Source organism: Canis lupus, chromosome 8 (assembly GCF_003254725.2).
Source record: "Canis lupus dingo isolate Sandy chromosome 8, ASM325472v2, whole genome shotgun sequence".
Classification (NCBI taxonomy): Eukaryota; Metazoa; Chordata; class Mammalia; order Carnivora; family Canidae; genus Canis; species Canis lupus.
Window position 1 is genome coordinate 14,530,382 of NC_064250.1, and position 22,049 is coordinate 14,552,430.

The 22,049-nt window shown below is 36.2% G+C and overlaps 1 protein-coding gene across 5 annotated transcripts in view; it reads left to right on the forward strand.

The window, feature by feature from the left end:
• The window catches only part of BRMS1L (BRMS1 like transcriptional repressor), a 70,933-nt gene that overhangs the window by 13,836 nt on the left and 35,048 nt on the right, over positions 1-22,049 (forward strand). For 2 of the 5 annotated variants that reach the window (XM_025443067.3, XM_025443069.3), the window contains exons 5-10: positions 10,221-10,317; positions 11,359-11,442; positions 12,328-12,392; positions 13,274-13,313; positions 13,724-13,871; positions 15,596-17,188. In XM_025443067.3, coding sequence (XP_025298852.1) covers positions 10,221-10,317; positions 11,359-11,442; positions 12,328-12,392; positions 13,274-13,313; positions 13,724-13,871; positions 15,596-15,713 — 552 coding nt within the window. In that variant the 3' untranslated portion in view covers positions 15,714-17,188. Of the gene's footprint in view, positions 1-10,220; positions 10,318-11,358; positions 11,443-12,327; positions 12,393-13,273; positions 13,314-13,723; positions 13,872-15,595; positions 17,189-22,049 lie in introns of those variants that run through there. The other 3 variants (XM_025443068.3, XM_049113053.1, XM_049113054.1) reach the window with 3 other exon arrangements.

The window sequence follows — 22,049 nt, forward strand, 5'->3', positions numbered from 1 at the left end:
AACTATTGGTACAGACCTCTAGAACTTAATCATGAAACATAACAAACTTTATGCCCACTGAACAGCAACTCTCTATTTCCCCACCTCCCTAGCCTTTGGCAACCATTCTACTATCTGCTTCTCTGTTTGACTAGTTTGTATATCCAGTGGCATGCAATATCTGTCCCTATGTGACTGGCTTATATCACTTAGCATCATGTCCTCAGGCTTCATCCATGTTGTAGCATATGGCAGGACTTCCTAATTTTTTTAAAGACTAAATAGTGTTTCATTGTATATATATACCATATTTTCTTTATCCATTCATCCTTCAGTGTGCATTTGGGTTGTTTTTCCCATCTTGGCTACTGTGATTAGTGCTGCAGTGAACATGGGAGTGAAAATCTCTGAGATCCTGATTTCAGTTTTTTTATGGAATATACTCAGAAGTCAGATTGCTAAATCATATAGCTCTATTTTTAATTTTTTAAGGAAACTCCATACTGTTTTTCATAGTAAAACCACATCATTTTACATTCCTACCACCTGTGCACAAGGGTTTCAGTTTCTCCATATCCTCACCAGCACTTGTATGCTCGAGTGTGGGAAGGGGCAGTGAGAGAGAGAGAATCTCAAGTGGACTCCATGTTGAGTGCAGAGTCCAGTGAGGGACTTAATTTCATGACCCTGAGTTCATAACCGGAGTGGAAACCAAGAGTCAGACTCAACCAGTGGAGGCACCCAGGTGCCCCACATGCTGTGATTTTAATTTGGATTTTTCTGTTGAATAGTGATGTTGAGCATCTTCTCAGGTACATCTTGGCCATTTGTCTTCTTTGGAGGAAGGTCTATTCAAGTTCTTTGCCGATTTTTAAATTGAGTTCCTTATATATTTTTGATATTAGCCCTTTATCAGATAAATGATTTTTATTTTTTATTTTTTTTTTTATTTTATTTTTTTAAATTTTATTTATTTATGATAGTCACATAGAGAGAGAGAGAGGCAGAGACACAGGCAGAGGGAGAAGCAGGCTCCATGCACCGGGAGCCCGATGTGGGATTCGATCCCGGGTCTCCAGGATCGCGCCCTGGGCCAAAGGCAGGCGCCAAACCGCTGCGCCACCCAGGGATCCCGATAAATGATTTTTAAATGTTTTTTCCCATTCTGTAGGTTGCCTTTCCACGCTTATTGTTCCTTTGCTATGCAGAAGCTTTTTAGTTTGATATAGTCCCACTTATCTCTTTCTGCTTTTGTTGCCTGTGCTTTTGGTGTCATATTAAAGAAATCACTTCCAAGAACAATGTCATGAAGCTTATTTTTTAAGTTTTCTCCTAGGAGTTTTATAGTTTCAGATTTTACATTTAAATCTTTAATCTGTTTTGGAGCACCTGGTGGCTCAGTCGGTTAAGTGTCCAACTCCTGATATTAGCTCAGGTCATGATCTCACCGTTCTGAGATCAAGCCTCACATCAGCTCCACACTCAGTAGGGAGTCTGCTTGACATTCTCTCTTCCTCTCCTTTTGTTGTCCCTACCCCCAATCATGCATGCTTGCTCACTCTCAAAATTAAATCTTTGAAAAAAAAAAAATCTTTACTCCATTTTGAATTTATTTTTGTGTATGGTAAAAAGTAAGGTTCAAATTTCATTCTTTTGCTTGTGGCTGTCCAGTTTTCCCAGTACCATTTGCTGAAGGGACTAGCCTTTCCCCATTTATTCTTTGCACCCTTGTTGAAGGTTAGGTGACCCTGTGTACATGGGTTTATTTCTGGGCTCTGTTTTCATTGGTCTATATGCCTGTCTTTATGCCAGTACATACTATAGCTTTTTAATAAACTTTGAAATTAGGAAATGTGAAACCTCATTTTGTTCTTCCTTCTCAAAAAATTTTTGGCTATTTGTATTTTTGTTGTGGTTCTATATTAATTTCAGGCTTTTTTATATATTTTTTTAAATCTTTATTTTATTTTTATTTATTTATGATAGTCACAGAGAGAGAGAGGCACAGAGACACAGGCAGAGGGAGAAGCAGGCTCCATGCACCGGGAGCCCAATGTGGGATTCGATCCCGGATCTCCAGGATCGTGCCCTGGGCCAAAGGCAGGCACCAAACCGCTGCGCCACCCAGGGATCCCCTTTTTTATATTTCTGTAAAAAAAGATCCATTGGGATTTTGATAAGAGATTGCATTGAATTTGTGAATCACTTTGTGTAGTATGGACTTTTTAATGATTTTAAGTCTTCCATCTAAGAACATGGCATGTCTTCCTTTATTTGTGTTTAATTTTTTTTATTAATGTTTCATAGTTTTCAATATGCAAGTCTTTCATCTTCTGAGTTTATTCCTAAGTATTTTGTTCTTTTCGATGCTATTGTAAATGGAATTATTAATTTTTCATTTTTTTATATTTCTACCAGTTTTTGCTTTATATAATTTCTTATATCTTTATATTTCTATCAGTTTTTGCTTTATATATGTATATATATATAAAGTATATAGAGGCTATATTAAACTCATTTTAGAATTTTTATCTCTCTTAATAATTGTAGCATTGTATCTTTTTTAAATGTACTTTTCTATGTAACAGTGATTTTTGCCTTAAAGTCTATTTTGTCTGATAATTAAAGTAGCTATTCTTGATTTATTTAGCCTGGCATTTGCCTGATAAAAGTTTTTTTTTTTTAAGATTTATTTATTTGTTTTAGAGTGGGGAGGTGGAGGGGCAGCAGGAGAAGGAGAGAGAGAATCTCAAGCAGACTCCCTTCTGAGTGTGGAGCCTGACATGGGGCTTGATCTCACAACCCTGAGATCATGACCTGAGGAGAAACCAAGAGTTGGATGCTCAACTGACTGAGCCACCTAGGCATCCCTTACCTCATAAGAAGTTTTTTTATCCTTTTTCTCCTCCAATGTTTTTATGGTCTATATTTTAGGTGTGTTATTTATAAATAAATAGAACATGTATTGATTTAAAAACTATTTTAAGGGCAGTCCCGGTAGCTCAGCGGTTTAGCGCCCGCCGCCTTCAGCCTGGGGCGTGATCCTAGAGACCTGGGATCGAGTCCTGCATCGGGCTCCCTGCATGGAGCCTGCTTCTCCCTCTGCCTGTGTCTCTCCCCCTTCCTCTGTGTGTGTGTGTGTGTTTCTCCTAAATAAATAAAATCTTAAAAAAAAAAAAGTATTTTAAGAATCCCTGTCTTTTAATCAGTAAATTTAGTCCAATTATATTTGTAGTGATTATTTTGCTATATAATACCAACTTCTTTTGTGTGTTCTATTTTTTCTGCTTTATCCTTTTTTATTCTTTCCTGACCTTTCCTGGGTATGTGTGATTTATTGAGTTTTAAAAATTGCATCACGGAGCACCTGGGTGGCTCAGTTGGTTAAGCTTCTGACTTTGGCTCAGGTCATGATCTTGGGGTCCTGGGATCCCACCCCACGTTGGGCTCCCTGCTCAGTGGGGAGCCTCCTTCACCTTCTCCCTCTCCCTCTGCCCCTAGCCCCCACTCATGTGCTCTCTATTGCTATCTCTGTTACTATCTGTCTCTCTCTTAAAAAAATACTTTAAAAAATTGCATCATATGTTTATACTATTTCTATATTTTATGATTAGCTTAAATTTCCAGCATGCATATCTACATTAGAATCAAATATTAATAACTCTGTCCTCCTCCTGAATTATAAAGGACCCTTGAACTCTCTTACCTTTAGTTACTCCCTCCCAAAAAGTAAAAGTTAGTTTTCAGTACTTTAGTTCCATTTTGCTTTTTAATCCTTCAAGTGAAGTATTATTTTGATCTCATAGATTTAGTTCTTTTTAGGTTTATGCATATTTTACTAATTTTTTGCTCATTGTTTTTGAGTTGCAACCCTGCCTTGCAAGTTCCTTTTTTTGCTTCTTGAAGAACATCCTAGGCATTTCTTCACTGAGAGTCCCTTGGTGGTAAGCTCAGTTTTTACTTGTCCAAAATAACTTTCTTTGTAATAATTCTGGAAGGACAATTTAGGAGGATAAAATGTTGTAGGATAATAATTATTTCCTCTTAACATTTTTAGGATTTTACTTTTCACAGTCTCTTTAGAAGTCTGTAATCATTTGTAGATAGCTTTCTTCTTTCCTTTTACTATTTTTATACTCTTCTTTATTGTTCTTCAGTTTCTTTACTATGTGTCTCCATAGAGATTATTTTTCTCTCCTTAGTTAGATTTATTGTGCTTTCTGAATTTAGGATTTGTTTTCCATTAGTTCTGGAAATTTCTCAGATACTATCTTTTCTGGTATCGCCTTTCTTTCATTTTCTATGCTTCCTTCTTCTGGAACTTGAGTTAATCATATGTTAGTCCTCATTTTATCTTCCATATTTCTTAGTACTTAATTCATATTTTTTACTCTATCATTATCTGAAGTTCTTCAGAGTCTAATTCTGCTGGGGTTTTTTTCTCCAAATTTCTGCCAAACCTCATAGCTTATCTCCTATTTCATAATTCTGGACTATAGCAGGCTTTATTGGTAGGAATTCTGTGAGCCTTGGACAGAGGATGTAGTTCTACAGGTAGTATCTGGTTTTATTTCTGCTTGGTTTGTTCAAATAGGCATTTTGGTGTGCCAACAACACATGACTATTTTAATTTTTTAGCTTGGAATTTCCTAGAAGATGCAAGTTATCTACATTTGAATCTACAGTATGTAGAGGTCAGGCCTAAGATGACATATTATCAGAAAAAACCTTTTTTCCATTGATTATCTAACCAACACAGATCAATTTCCCTTAGGTGAATCTTTTCTAGGCTGCCTTTTCTTTGAAGGTATAACCCTGCAGGGCTATGCAGGAATCCCAGTTCTTGTTCCTCACTTTGCTTAGGCCCCAGATCTTTCTCTTTTTCCCAAACAGCCACTAAAAACCATTCCTCTACGAACACCAGCAAATACCCTCAAGGAAACCAGAGCTTCAGCACCATGTTTTTAACAAGCTGGTTTCCTGCTCCTTGTTTATTTTTGGTCTGTAAGGATATTTCTTAATTTTTTTAAGAGCTTAACTATACCTTTATTTATTTATTTTTTTTAAGATTTTATTTATTCATAGAAACACAACTAGAGAGAGAGAGGCAGAGACACAGGCAGAGGGAGAAGCAGGCACCACGCAGGGAGCCCGATGTGGGACTCGATCCCGGGTCTCCAGGATCACGCCCTGGGCTGCAGGCGGCGTTAAACCGCTATGTGCCACCGGGGCTGCCCTTAACTATACCTTTAAAAAGAGGTTTGTGGTATTTTATTTAGGATATCTGTGTAGGTGTGTTGGGAGGTTTTGTTTTTGTTTTGAGGATATGTAGTCTATATTGTCAGAAATAAAAGCAATGTATCTTCAAGTAATATTTTTTACTTAGACAAATATATTGATATTCTTTCTCTTACGTAATTTTAAAATATTTGTTTATTTGAGAGAGCAGTGCCTTTTAGAGGAAGGGGCGGTGCAGAGGGAGAAGGAGAGAGAGAATCTCAAGCAGACTCCCTGCTGAGTGTGGAATCCAATGCAGGGCTCATCTCACAACCCTGAGATCATGACCTGAGCTGAAATCAAGAGTTGGCCACTTAACCAACTGTGCTACCAAGGCACCCTTCTTCCATCATTTTTCAGCTTTGAAAGTCTACCCTTCTCCACAGAGATGCTAAATAATTACCTAAATTTCTTCTAATTTAGTTATGGCTTTTTTTTTATTTTTAAGATTTTATTTATTCATGAGAGACGCAGAAAGAGTCAGATGTAGGCAGATGGAGAAGCATGCTTCCCGTGGGGAGCCTGATGTGGGACTTGATCCCTGGACCCCGGGATCATGCCCTGAGCTAAAGGCAGATGCTCAACCACTGAACCACCCAGGTGTCCCTATGGCTTGGTTTTTTAATGCTTAATATAGAATTAATATTTTAAGTGATCTTTGCTTATATAATTAATATTTGTCAGTAGTTCAAGGGAATTTTAGAGGAAATAAAGGCTGGAAGGGAACTCATATTTATTTAGAGTATTATGGATTTTATATTCACTTTCATAATCCTTATCACAACCTTATGAAGTAGGAATTATCTTGATTTTTATGAATAGGTTAACTAAGGCTCCAGAGGTTAAGTAATTTGCTTGGGGTTACATGTATAAGGAGCAGCAGAACCAGGTTGAAATCCTTTGATCTTTCTAGTCATTCATACAGTTTACCATTAAATCTGAACTTTGCTATTCAGGGCTTTTTATCTGCTTATTACTTAGTTCTACATTTGGCTAATATAGAAGTAACTGGCAGGCAGGGGAAGTGGGAAGAAGGGAGACACATTGCCAATTGTCAAAATAAGTTTGATTAGCAGCAGATAGAAGGGCCAGGAGTAAAGACTAGACATGTTCACATGGCTATGCATACAGGGAGTGTGCCAGAAAACCACAGAGGCAATCGAGGCAGCAGATGGTTTGTGTCAAATTAAGGAAGGAAATCACATTTATAGAATACACAGTGTGCCAGACACTGGGACAGGTGGTGATGCTTTATTTAGGTTCTCTCATTTAAGCTTCCCCACAGAGCTGGGGATGAGTGTTAAGATTGGCAGCAGGTGGTAGCAAAGTCTCAGGTTCTTGATGGTTCAGGGTTAGGATTCCAGTTCTTGAGCAAATAGAGGTTCATTAGGGCTCTGATTTTGGTTATCTAATCATTTAATTATTTTTTTCTGATGATAATATTAATAAGTATTGAGAAAACTTGAGAAGTAAGTTTAAAGAAGTAAATATAGTGAACCATAATCTACCACGCAGAGGACATTTGTTAATAAGTATGTGCATGTTTGTATAATTGTTTTTCACGCTGCTGGTATGACTATATATACTATTTTGTATTCTGAATTTTTTTACAAGTGGCATTTCATAAGGATTTCCCTATACCTGTAAATATATTTTTTTTAATTTTTTAAATTTTAAAGATTTTATTTATTTATTCATGAGAGTCACAGAGAGAGGTAGAGACATAGGCAGAGAGAGCAGCAGGCTCCTCATAGGGGAGCCCGACACAGGACTCAATCCCTGGACCAGGATCACGCCCTGAGCCGAAGGCAGACGCTTAACTGGTGAGCCATCCAGGCGTCCCTGCCTCTAAATATTCTTAAACATTTGCTTTTAGCAGATAATATATGAACATATTTATGAAGCTTATAATGAAACACAGCAATCCCTTCTCCCATCTCTAAATTCTACATTCCAGCAGCAGTGATCTCTAACTCTTTGAGTTACTGCTTCTGGAATTTGCCCTCATTTCTAAATACCAGTTTTAGATGGTATCTGTTGGTTTCCTGGTATGAAAGCAGAAGATTCCATAATAGTTTGCCTCATCTCATTCTTCTAATACTGTTAGGTCTCAATTTTTGTTTTGTTGTAACTATAAATAATGTTTACTGAGCCAAGAGTTATAACTCTATGCTCAAACTTCCAACTCTGTTTGTAGCCTCAGAATTAATAATTGCTTCATTTATTTTCAGTTTTGTCATTTGTTTTGAGTCTCCAGCAGATCTATGAAAGCCCCCTAATGCTGTTTTCCACATGATCAAAGGCATCAGATAATACTGAGGAGCATCCCCTATACCTCTAGGATCTCCTGTCCTGCTCCATCCTGTGCCCTCCTTCAGATGCTTTCTAGGCCAGCTGCATCTCTGTCTTCATGGGATATCTTTTTAACCATCACCCTAGAAGTTCCCTTTACATCTTCCCCACTGGATCTTGTTTTTGTCTTCAGTTGGGTAGAGTAGCTCCTTGGGAAAAAAGTGTACAGAAATAAGGTTTTTGAGACCTCTTGTATTGGTTATCCATTGCTTTGTAACAAATTACTCCAACACTTAGTGACTTAAAACAACAATAAACATTTATTATTTTGTAGTCTCTGTGGCTAGGAATTTGGCTGGTTGGTTCTGGCTGAGAGAGTCGCATAAAATTGCAGTAAAGAGGGCAACCAACAAAGCAGTTACCTGAAGGCTTGACTAGGATCTGGAGGATTTGCTTCCAAGATGATTCACTCACAAAGCTGGCAAGTTTTTGCTGGTGGTTTGTTGGAAGCCATAGTTCTATGGGCCTCTCCAAATGCTGCCTGAGGGCTCCCAGGACCTGGTGACTGCATCTCAGACTGATCCCAGAGAGCAAGATGGAAATGATGATGTTTTTTATGACTTTTTTCTTCCACATTCTATCCATTAGAAGTGAGTCACTAACTCCTATCCACATTCAAAGGAGTAAGTATAGGTGTGGAGATTGGAGGGGTATGGAATATTGAAGCGAAATATATAATTATAATAAGTATTTTAAGAAAGCTAAATTTCCTATTGAACAGAGAAGCCTCTACAAGGCACCAAAGCAAGGGAGTTTGGATGCCCTCTCTTTTCCAGAAGCCTCTACAAGGCACCAAAGCAAGGGAGTTTGGATGTCCTCTAGCTGCTGCATTAATGACTTTCTTTCTTGCTCAGGAAAAGTTTTTGAGAGTTTTATAGGGTTGAGGATAAGAGAGAAGGACGAAGAAATAAGAATAGATTCAAGGCACTTCTATCTACACACTTCATACTTACAGTATCTTTAGAGATGTCTTCAAAGCTTCAAATATTTCAGACTTACTGTGTTTGTTTATTTTTTTTTTAATTATAAGGAATGATTAGTGGACTTATTTTAGAATTTTTGCTTGACCCAGGGCAATTTTATCAATAGAAAGGAAAGAGACCGTACCAGTTAAATTTTTATATTCTTAAAAACAAAATCTTTATCACTTCCAACTCTGCATTAGGAGTCATCTTTGGTTGGAACATCTGTTTATAGCTGTCACACTTATCTTGACCATAGCTGGGGCTTGCTCTCCCTTTTTCTCTGATATACAATGTTTCCCAGTGCTTGTAGCAAAATGTAGATAAGGCTGGAGTATTTCATAAGGCTTTACCAAAGGCAGGGGAAGAAGTAAAAGGAAATAAGCATAGAGGGTAGCATGCAAGGAGATGATTTTTCATAGGAGATCTAGTTTTAGTCTTCAGCTTTGCTTTCTCTCACTCCTGGCTTGCCTCAAGATGATGAAAGCCATCTTCTCTACCACTCAGGAGAACCTTCAAGCATGTGCAGACTCTAAATTTCAAAACCAAAAGAGAGGATTTCATGATTCACACTAGGAGTGCTGTCAAATGGGTGTGGCCTGTGCCTTCCACAAGAAATCCTAACTGTATTCCAGTAGTCTCTAGGAGATGATCATATCTAATGGTATATCAGTAGCTTACTGTCCTTACTAGAGCAAGTGTGTGGTGGATAGGTTGGGAATCTGTCATAAGCTTTTTATAGAATGAATCTATTTATTATACTTATATATATTTTATGCTTTTTAAAATAAGGGATACATTGTTTTCTAATTAAAAGAACAGTGGGCTAGAACTAGTAGACCTGAGTTCTAGTCTGATTTGCCAGTAGTAAACAGTCTCTTTTATAAGTCCTTCAAACTTTCTATAGCTTCGTTGAGAGATTTGAATATAGTCTACAGTTTTATGATTAACTATCAATAGATTTTTTTAAAGATTTTATTTATTCGAGAGAGAGTGAGTGAGTGAGCGGGAGAGAGCATGAGCAGGAAGGAGAGAAGCAGGCTCCCCACTGAGCAGGGAGCCTGACACAGGGCTCCATCCCAGGACCCCAGAAACATGACCTGAGCCAAAGGCAGACACTTAACTGACTAAGCCATCCAGGTGCCCCAACTATCATTAGATTCTATAATCTATCAAATGATTATAGAATTCATACCCGAGTCTTTCTCTTTGTGGTACAGTAGTCTGTTTTGTATGATGTTGAGATACTAGTGAGGAATAAAGGCCCAAAGGTTGCAATGAGAAAACATAATCCATTTTATGATATACCTTAGAGGACAGCTTCTCCATTATACTGACAGGTAGGACCTGCATATATTTAGAAAGGGCCATTGGTGCTTACTATGAGTTGTTTGTAAAGTAAACATTTACCTCATCTCACATATAAATTTAGATATTCTTAAACAATTTAATTGTATCTCTTTAAATCTATACTTAGATTCTGTGTTTTCTGGTTTTATTTCTTTCATGGTTTTGGCATTTTAGCTTTAAAAATTTTAAGTTAACGAACAAGAGCGTCATGTGTTAAAAGTATTTTAAGAGTAAGTTATTTAATACTCATAGTTAAGACTGGTTTTTTACTTCTACTTATGCATAATTTTTTTTTTCCAGAGTGAAAAGCTTTTGTTATACGATACAGTCCAGAGTGAACTGGAGGAGAAGATAAGAAGGCTTGAAGAGGATAGACACAGCATTGATATCACCTCAGGTAACAGGAATGACATGATTATGATATTTCCTTAAGTGACACTGAACCTGTGATTTACTGTAGTTTCTTATAATATCCTAGTCTTCTAATATAAACAGTATGTAAATGAAGGATCCTAATGAGAGGAGAAAGAGGAGACTTGTAAAGAATTTGATAAGCTTGTGATTGATTGTGTTGTGTTGATTTTATTTGAATTCACATTTCAGAAAGACAGAAAATGGGGCACATGAAAAGGGACAGAAGAGAAATGTGAGAGACACTATAGGAGTAAGAATAGTTCACTTTAAGAATAATGAGAATATTTTTATAATATAAGAATGGTATTGGAAGACAGCTACAATATATATTCTTCCAAGTGTTGAAAGATCAGGTGGAAGAAGGAATAAAAACCTTTTCTTTTTTGTATCATACAAACTGGAAATTAAGGTAGATTTCTGTCTTAGAAAAAGGATAACTTATTAATAATTAGAATAGTCCAACATTGAAGTTGGCTTTTTCAGGGGTATTATGGAAACCCTTTCTACATTGGGTTGACGATGTACAGGGTTATCCTACAGATCTTGTATGTATATTATTTTACCTCTTAAAAAATTTTATTTCTTTGGCATAGAGTAGGCAAAGGAATCAGATAAGCTGAACTCTGCTGCCATGGCCCCAGTCCCCACTACTTGGGTGACTATGAGCAACAGTTACTCTAGTTTTTCTAAATCAGTCTCCTTGTCTGTAAAATTGAAACAATAGGAATGAATGCCTAACTCAGAGATAGCTTTGAGGATTAGATGACACAATGCATGTAATGTATATTTAATAAAGTACCTATGTTCATCACTTATTGGTCATTAAAGTGCCCAGGTGACTTTTACTTTAATGAAATTTTATAGTCATATGTGTATATATTTAAGTTTATTATATATATATATATATATATATATATATACACACACACACATAGCTACATATGAAATACTGCTACCATGAAATTACATAGCTTTTTCCCCTGCTTTGATCTCCAGCAGCTAATACTTAATTTTTATTTGCCAGAGCTATGGAATGATGAGCTTCAGTCAAGAAAAAAGAGAAAGGATCCTTTCAGTCCTGACAAAAAGAAGCCAGTTGTTGTTTCAGATATCCTTTTCTGAATTCTTTTTGCCTCACTATACATTTCTGCATTGTGCATAGCTTTGTATTTTTATTAGTATACATTGACTTTATATGATCCTGTAGTAGGTAAAAGATGACTTACAAAACTGGTTAAAGGCAGAAAATATAATTTAGATTAAGAGGGGTAGGGAAGAAGTAGAAATTTAGTCATGATCTCAGCTTTGAAAGAAAATTAATATGGCTTTGTAGTTCACAAAAGCTTTGTTGTGAATCAGCTGTTTAGCATATAGCATGATTGTTTAATTCACACGTATATTTTTTAACACTTTCAATATTTCTGAAGTTGGAATGTATTAATTTTAAGGCTTTTTTGTTTTTTGTTTTTGAGAGAGAGAGAAAGAGAGAGAGGGGAGCAGTAGAAGGAGAGGGAAAGAGGATCTTAAACAGGCTCCACACCCAGCATGGAATCTGATGTGGAGATCGATCTCATAACCCTGTCATCATGACCTGAACCGAAATCAAGTTGGACACCTAACCAACTGAGGCACCCATGTGCCCCAGAAATTGGAGTGTTGTTTAAAGTAATATGTGTTTTCAATCAAGGTATTCCCTGTGGTACCCTCCCCTTACCACTCTGCCTTTGCCCATCTCCACCTCAAAACAGTGATTAGGTTGGTGGTATATCTTACAATCAGTGATAACAGAGAATTAACAGAATATGGTTATAGCATCTGAAGTACTGGAATATATTTATCATGGTACTAAGTTTTTTGGAGAATAATTTGAAGTCAGAATTCAGCATGCCAAAGGATTATATCCAGAAATCATTGTTCCAATTCTCTGAAAAACAGAAGTTTGGGAATTCAAAGTGTGAAATTCTTACAGCTAAGTTAACCTTGACTTTTCTACGTCCATATATAGTTTATATGCTACAAGATCTTGATATTCTTGAAGACTGGACAACAATTAGGAAGGTATGATTAAAGAGTAATGGAATACAAGTACCTTTTATAGTGAATTTTTAAAGATTTCTCTTGTTTTTTACTAACACATCAAAATATTATTGTTAATATGCTTTGCAACATTCTATAGCAATTAATGCTAATACAGATAACAATGGATTCTAAGAATATTTTAGGAGAGACATATCAGCAACTTGATTGTATTTTTTCCTGTAATAATCTAATAATTTGTGCAAAAGTACAGAAAAGCATTTATTTTAGGTTGCCCCAAAATAACAATAACCTTTCTGTGCCTTGTCCTTAGCCCATTCCTGGCTTTCTAGGGCACTCAATAAATATTTCTTGAATGAATGAAAGTGAGTGTTTGAACCCTTATTGTATGTCCTTTTTATTCTGTCATTAAATATTCAAGAATTATGGGATTTTCTGTGCTTGTTTAAAAGTAGAGACTTATTTTTTGTATTAAATTTTTCCGTTTGGGGATCCCCGGGTGGCTCAGCAGTGCAGTGCCTGCCTTTGGCCCAGGGCGTGATCCTGGAGTCCCAGGATCAAGTCCCGTGTCGGGCTCCCAGCATGGAGCCTGCTTCTCTCTCTGCCTCTCTCTCTCTCTCTCTCTCTCTGTCTATCATGAATAAATAAAATCTTAAAAAAAATAAATTTTTCCGTTTTCAGAAACTTCTCAGTTGAGAGAGAGAATTCAGATATTGATAACACCTCTAGGTGAAATGGTTATTCTTTATATTCCTTATGGTCTTAGACATTAAAATTTATTAGAGGAGCTGAAGATTGTATTTCACTTTTAGCTACTGAGGTCATCAGTAGTGTTGTAGACATTAAATAGATCCCAAATTTACTTTATCAGTCTATTAACTCTTTCTTCTTTTTTAATTAAGGCAATGGCTACACTGGGTCCACACAGAGTGAAAACAGAACGTAAGTCATTTAATCTACGTTTAGGAATCTTGTCTGTGAAGACTTGTTGAATCAGGGCTAAGTCATCCACATACTAAACAGTGCCTCCATTTCATTTCATCAGTGAACACTACTCCTGGAATTATGATATTTTAAATCCTATTTAAAATTGGCACTAGTAACTGATAATGTACCTGCTTCCCCTTCTGGCACTTGCCTAGTTAATTAATGGTTTATTGTACATTGTATAGCTTCATTTTGTAGTTATATTAAAAACTTTGTGAATTATATAGGAAATGAAGAAATTCTCTTGTTTCTGTCATTTACCTTTGTTATCTAAAATATTTTTAGTGGTTTTTTTTCACATATATGCATGGACTGGTGTTAATGTTCTGCACTTTTGTTCTGACAATATCTTATTAATATAACAGTTTTTGAACTGATCCCTTTAGCACCTGTGAAACTGGAAAAACATTTACATAGTGCTAGATCTGAAGAAGGAAGATTATATTATGATGGTGAATGGTATATACGTGGACAAACAATATGTATTGATAAAAAAGATGAATGTCCTACAAGGTAAAAATTATCATTCAGTTTTGCTCAGTATTATAGTTTATAACACTGTTGTCAATAAATATTTGCCCCCTCTGTAGTGCATTCATAATACACCATTCATTAGTTGCTTAAAGATCCTTTTCTCTTGGCATATGATTTGGTTAGCATGTGTGTATACCAGTGTTAATATTTGTAGACTAATGTCACGTATTAAGTTCTTGAGCACAAGCATTAACACAAGAAGAAATGTTGGAATTATTTAGCCAGGTAAGTAGTGCTATTTGTTCTTAAAGTAGATGATGAATTGTTAGGATTTTAATATTATGATCTTTAAACCAGCCTGTTAGGCATTTTGGGTGGACATATTAATCGTTAACTTTTTTTGCATGTGTTACAGTATGTATCAATTAGAGTAGGAAAGGAATGTAAATTAACAAAAATACCCTAAGAGTCCCAGGAATTACAGTATAATTTGAAAACTGAAAGCTGCCTTTTTAAAAGGCTCAATCTGTCTAAGCTTAAATAAGGTTTACATAATTATATAGCCTTCTAAGTTTTTGTGTTTTTTTAGAGATTTTATTTTTTTAAGTAATCTCTACACCCATTATGGGGCTCAGATCCACAGCCCTGAGATCAAGAGTCCCATATTCCACTGACTGAACCAACCAAGTGCCGCTATAGCCTTCTAAGTTTTAACTGGTTGTAGCCTTTGGAAAATATTAATGCTAATTACTGCTTTTGTTCCTTCAGTAGTTTAGGATTTAATTCTGAGTGATAGCCTTCTTCAGTAAGAAAGTATCTTTTTCTAGGTATGAATGGTTAATGCAGTGTTTTCTATTTAAAGAAGAATACTCATTTTCCAAATACAGTAGTTTTACTTGGACTGTAATTTCATCTGTAAAGTTTTAGGATACTAGAAGTATTGTGTATAGTAATTTTCCTCATAGAAGCCCACTGAGCTAATTCCTAGGTTCTATGTGATACCCCTAGATCTTTTGCTTTATCTTATTGCTTTTAAGACATTTTACTGATTACTTAGCATGTGATTTAAAAAGAGATGAAATAGTACAAGAGGATTAAACACAAATCTATTTTTAAAAATATCTCTACATAAAGATAAAGTAGTGTCAAAAAGAATCCATGTAAGTACCAAAAAATGGTTTGACACCGGGAATTACGAATACCAATTAGGAATTGGTATTTTTAAGATTTCCTACACTGGGTGTTATACGTAAATGATGAGTCACTAAATTCAATTCCTGAAACCAATATTACACTATGTGTTAGCTAACTGAAATTTAAATAAGAACTTAAAATAAGTGGATACTCTGGAAAACTAAAGCATTTAAAAAAATAATTTAAAAAACTGGAATATTTCCTACAGCTGGGGGTGATATAAATTGGAGGTGTAAAAGTATATAATTAGTGTTTTTGGCTCCAATGTGTGTTTTGGGGGATGGGTTGGTGTGGGAATGTAGTAGAAACAGTGTGCATTTAATAGTTCTAAGAGTAAATAAGACCAATTCTATTAAGGAAAGAAAGGAGACTGTCTCTTAAGTGTTGCCGACTCTGGTGTTTTTGACCGCGTGCCCTGCTGGTAGTGCAGCATTGTGGTAAATGACAATTATGTACCTGAATCCACTCTTGCAGTCCAGCTATTCTGATTTTATGGCTTATACTCTAAAATGAGTGGTGGAGGTGTACTGCAATTCATTCATTCATTCCTTTTTTCCCCCCCTTTTTAGTGCTGTAATTACAACAATTAACCATGATGAAGTTTGGTTTAAGAGGCCTGATGGAAGCAAATCTAAGCTTTACATTTCACAGCTACAGAAAGGAAAATATTCAATTAAACATTCATAATCATGATTTAAGTGTTATCTAAAGCTACCTTATTAGTGTTATCAAGTGTGATGTGCCATGGGAGTTAAAAATGTATTCAATAACTTAATATTCTCATCAAATCATGAGAGACTGTATTTGTAGGTAGTACTCTAAGTAGACTTCATATTGATATGTCAATGAGACAGTAATAAAAACTTAATCATGATCATTACATTTATTTGCCTTTTAGGTCCAATGACCAATAGGTATATACGGTAGAGGTTTCTTACTAAATTTTTTGTTTTTTAAAAACATTATGCAAATCTGTCTTATCTTTAGTGAACTCTGTTGCTAAATGGCTATATTTGTCTGCAGTTTCTTTGATTTTTCACATCTTTGTCATTTACTGTGTTTGTAAATAAGCCTGATAAAATGTTTCTTATAAATGGTTTGTACTAGTACATTAGTGTTAAATCAGAATTGAGATTTAAACATATATACGTGAGTATGTATATATGGCATCATCAGCTAATTTAGAACTGATGGCCTTTCTTTACAATCTTGTTTTACCCAAAATTAAGCTATTGGGTTTGAAAGCTTAAAGGGAGCACTTTTGTAGACTAGCAGCTTTCTTTCTCCTCTTCCTTGATTGTATGGTGGTGACCTATTTTTACAAATTATACTTAATGTTAATTAGTAAAATTAGCATCAAGTAATAACAAGCTTCTACCTGTATTTCTTGTGAACTTTAGAGGGCAGGTATTTATGATGCAGTATATAAGTGGTGAATAGTAACTGACAGTATTGTGGTGCTTGCTGTACATGTCTGATCTTTTGAAACAGATTTTTAGTAAGCATTTTCCAGAGGTAAAACTAGGTTCTTATCTTAATTTTATTCCTAGGGCAAACTAGACAGGGATAATTTTCTTGAATCTATTCCCAAATTAATATTTTTATCTTTGGTGTTTCTACACTTTAATAAGGCCACTTGGTGCAATTTAGAAAGTATTGACCTCTCTTCCCTTAGCCACATGCAAAATTAATTTCTAAAACCTCAGGAACAGTACAAAGAATTGAAACCCTCAATATGGCAGCACAATTGGCTGTAGTATATATTAGGGTACAACCAAATCAAGTTTTCCTGGTGGTCTTGTGCACTTTAATTTCTGTTATAATGAGACTGAAGAGGATGAGAAAGAGAGCTACTTATTAACACTTAGGGCAGGAATATCTGCATTATTCCGTTTGTTTTCTTACTCTTTTACCTCTGCAAACATCTTCCTGTGCAGATCACTACTTCACAGTTGCCAAATGTTGAAATATTTGACTTCTGAAACTCGTTATCAGCAAAGTTATATACTTTGTTCTGTTTCTAATTAACCTTAGCAAATGTACATAATGTCATAATCCAATAGTATTTGACAGTACTTATGTATACAATGTTTCATAAGCATTTTTAATAAGATTTGTATTTTTAAATTTAGTATATAATAAAAAGATGTGTTTGAGTGTCATTTGTAGTGTCTTGAATTACTCCTGTGTAAATTCTCAATAACTTGTTCACTTCTATGAATGATTTGAGCCAATTTACATTAATAGGTACAGAGAGTTGTGAGTATTGAACAAATGTTTCTGCTTCTCTAAGCCACAATTCAACCTCTATTGGGGTATATTTAGATATTCAAGATGGCCAAGTTATGCTTTATTTAAAAATATGCACATATGTTATACTTTAATAAAAATGTACTGTATATGTTCTGAGATTCTAAATAGAAAATCTTTATTTTAAGAAGTATGATTTAGTGCATTAACTTTCAAAACATCTACAACTGTAATCATCTATAAAGTACTATAAAATAAAGTACTACAAAGTACTATAAAATATATTTTTAAATTTCATATTGGCAGTTTGCCATTAGATTCTGATCAAAAGGTTTTAGGATTGTTAGAATCTGTGAAGTGTGATATTATCAGTTGCTGTTGCTATCGTTATGTTTACAATCAGCCTGTTTTAGGATCAATTTATGGTCCTTTCCTGCCACAGCTCAGTATTTCATAGTCAGCCCACCATTTCTTGCCATTTCCCATTTAAAAAACACCCCACCAATCACTAATCCAATGCATCACTAATAATTATTAGCGAATTAAGAGCACAGTCCTCATTCTCTCCCATTGGTGGCTTGGGCTCTGAGTACTTTTCGTTGCAGCCTTTTTCATATGAAGGTTGTTCTGATACACAGATTATTCCTCAGAACTCAAACATGGAGCACCTGGGTTAAGCATCTGCCTTCGGCACAGGTCATGATCCTGGGGTCCTGGGATCAAGTCCCACGTTGGGCTCCCTGCTCTCTCTGCTTCTCCCGCTCCTTCTGTCCCTCCCCCTCCTTGTGCCCTCTCTCTCTCTCTCTCTCTCTCTAATAAATGAAGAAAATCTTAAAAAATAAAACAATGAGGCTAATGCTTAAAAAAATTTCAAACACCACTTAGAGAATTGTGTACATCTCACTGATAATTATTTAAAAAGAACAGGGACATTGGCTGTTATTTCCAAGAATTTATTTGTGAACCCAGTAAGTTCCATACACGAAAACTGAACTAAAATGAATTTATAAGGTAAGAAAATTAGATGCAAGATGAATATATTAAGTAGGATTTATGTAGTCCCATGCCAAATTGGAATATAAACTATTTTAATTGCTAAAGATAGGAGATTAAAATATTTTTTTAAAGGAACATGAAAGCTTAGAATGAGGTTAGAGAAAAACACATGTTCCTTATATTGTCTTTATGGATGAACTATAGGAATTGTGGCTGGTAGGTCAGGTGAGATTAACTGAGGCAGTTACCCCCATTGGTCACTGTGGCTTAGTCTGAGTCACAGGCCCCAAAACTTGAACTTTATATATCCTATTAAGGGCTCAATTGTACCTCCCCTCTACCCCATACCAAATTCATATGCTGAAGCAATTACCCCCAGCAGCTCAGAATATGACTGTATTTGGAGATAGCGTCTTTGAGAGGTGAGATTAGGTAGACTCTAATCTAATTTGACTAATATCCTTATAAGAAGAAGAGATTTGGACATCAGACATGCACACAGAAGTGACTGTGTGAGGACAGAGCAAGGTGAGACCTGTAAGCCAAGAGAGACCTCAGAAGAAACCAAACCCGCCGACACCTTGATCCTGGGCTTCTCACATCCAGCGCTATGAGAAAATAAGTGTCTGTAGTTCAAGCCACCAGTCTGTGGTATTTGGTTAAGGCAGCCCTAGCAAACTGATACATGCCCCCAGGTGACAGCCCTGGGGAGTTAGGATTGAAGGGGCAGGCAAGCGTCAGTTTAATAATTTAAACTGGGAAGTATAATTGAGAAGGAGACCTGGCTCCTGAAGCCTGTTCTTTCCTTCTACGAAAATAGATGAAAGCAACCCTGTGATCAGGAGATTTGTTTTGGTGAAACCAGAGTTGTCAGTTCATTGGTGAGGGTATCTCCTTTCCAGTACTGTGCTGGACACGTTGCTGTCATCTTACCGTCGACTTTCTTTTCTTTCCTGGTGCCCTGGTGACCAAGATCTCTTCTCTGTTGATGGGTTGTGCAGGCCCTGCCCACATCCCCCCTCTAAGTTCTTTCTATACCGTAAGCTTTCCAGCTCTGGCCGGTTTACTGGACCAGAATGGACCCTGACTCACGGGCAGCCAGTGATAGTACTTGAAAGTTTTAATGCTTGCCATCTACCGGGGACTGTATTTAATGTATAAATAAAGTTATTTAATATTTTACATGTTTAAAACAAAATGAACGTAATGTAAGAATTCTAATATGTTTACTCTTTAAGAATTTATTATATATTAGGAATTTCTGGTCATGAGGTTTTTCACAAGGTACCAAAGGCAAAATACTGTGACAGAACTTATTTTTGGAATGTTCTAAAAACAGTTGGTTTTATCTCAAGTTGCTAACCTTTCTGAAAAATGTGTCTTTTCCCTTCCCATCTGCCCATCTACCCATCCATCCATCCATCCATCCATCCATCCATCCATCCATCCGTCACTAGAAAGCAACTATAAGTCTAAAATTTCTTTGCTTCTAAACTTGAAGCTAATATATTCTCTTTCAAAGACACATTTTAGGGGATCCTTGGGTGGCTCAGTGATCCTAGCGCCTGCCTTCGGCCCAGGGTATGATCCTGGAGTCCTGGGATCAAGTCCCACATCAGGCTCCCTGTGTGGGGCCTGCTTCTCCCTCTGCCTGTGTCTCTGCCTCTCTCTCTCTCAGTGTCTCTCATGAATAAATAAATAAAATCTTAAAAAAAAAAAAAGACACATTTTATTATTAAGTAAGGTCAAGGGAAAAAGTTTTGTAGGAACAGTCTTTAAAGTTTACGTTTCCTTTTCTTATTCGTTTTCCTCTAATACAGGTTTGAGTTGGGTGACCTTGCCAGCACTCTCTTGAAGAGAGAAGTGTAATTCTAGTCCAGAAGCAGGCCACATGGTAGCTTTTCATCTCTACCAGAAAGATTATAGTTTATCGTATTAAAATGCTTAGAAAACCAGATCCTTGAGCAGAAGCTAAATGACATCTGCTATTAGAGGGATCGGAAAAGAAATACGATATTTCACTTGTTATTGAAAGAATTTGAAAATGGCATTCTTAATGGCAAAAACGGTAAGTGCTTTCGCTTGTTTGAGGATAAATTTATGATTTCAGTATATTATGTTTAAGTACATCTATGGGCAATTGCACTTACTAAGGAAAACTGATTTTTTTTTTTTAATACAAAGACTTTAGGCACTGTTTAAGTTACTTATTGACTACAGCAGTTTTTGGTTCAGCTTATAGCCCATGGTGTTAACTTATATTTTATAATTATATATGTATATATAATAACAGTATCCACTACACAAGGGCCAACTTGGTTTGGGTAAACTTATATATGTATATATAATAACAATATCTACTACACAAGGGCCAACTTGGTTTGGGTATTTCCTAAACCCACTTGAGCTGTACCCTCTTATGCCCAAGGGGTCTGTTGGGGATCCTCAGGCATATAGGAAGGGGAGCTCACTCACCCTACTTCCCTTTCTTTAGATCTCTCCTCTCCCTCCCAGTGAAGCTGCTCAAGGGCATTCTCGGCAGTGATCATGGCCCAAGCCCACTCTGTGCAAGACTGCCAAAGCAGGAGGAGACCCAAGAGAGGCTGCTGTTCTGGCCACTCTACCTGCAAGATTCCTCCTGTACTCAATTGGTTCTCTGGACTTACTCTTTTGTACCTCCATTTTGAGCTTTAAAAGATTCTGTAAGATTCTAGCCCTATATTGTTTTTCTGTCAGGTAAATAAAATACAGCATAGCAGGACCTATTATTTATACTAAAGGAATAGTATGTGTATTTTTTTAGATTTTCTTTTTTACTTAGAGAGATAAGGAGGAAGAGACAGGCAGGCTCTGTGCTTAGCAGAGAGCCTGACACAGGAGAGCCATCTCACAACTCTTGAGAGCCAAAATCAAGAGTTGGATGCTCAACTGACTGAACCACCCAGGCACTGCAATCCTTTTATTTTATTTTTATTTTTATTTTTATTTTTTAAATTTATTTATTTATTTATTTATTTATTTATTTATTTATTTATTTATTTATTAAAAAGATTTTATTTATTCATGAAAGACACAGAGAGAGGCAGAGACACAGGCAGAGGGAAAAGCAGGCTCCATGCAAGGAGCCTGATACAGGACTCAATCCCAGGACCCTGGGGTCACGATCTGAGCCAAAGGCAGACACTCAACCACTGAGCCACAGGCATCCTCCACAATCCTTTTTAAATATGTCTTGGTGATCATTCCATATCCACCCTCAGAGATCCAGTTCATTCTTTTTAATGACTGCATTGTATTCATTTTATGGAATTAACACATGGAATTCCATGGTATGGAATTGATGAACATTTAGAGTTTCCCTTTCTTATCAATAAGGCCAAAGTGAACACTCTTGGACATATATTTTTGACCTTGGGAAAGAATATATTTGTAGTATAAATTTCAAGTAGAATTGCTTGGTCAAGTGGTAGGGGATTCTTAGAATTTACTAGATATTGCCAAATTTCCCTGCAAATAAATTGTACCCATTTTACACTCCCAGTAACCATATACAATGGTGCCTATTTCTCCTTATCACCAGAAACACTGATTCTGGTAATTAATTTTCAATGTCATTCTTCTACTTTCTCTTTATTTTTTTTCCTTCAGGCTGTACGATAACCCTCATTCAAGCTCTTTTTAGAAGTCTTCACTCACTTCATTGACTTCAGCTACCACATATGTTCTGACAATCCCAAATCTAAATCTCTGCCCTCACCCGAGTTATGTATGACAAGT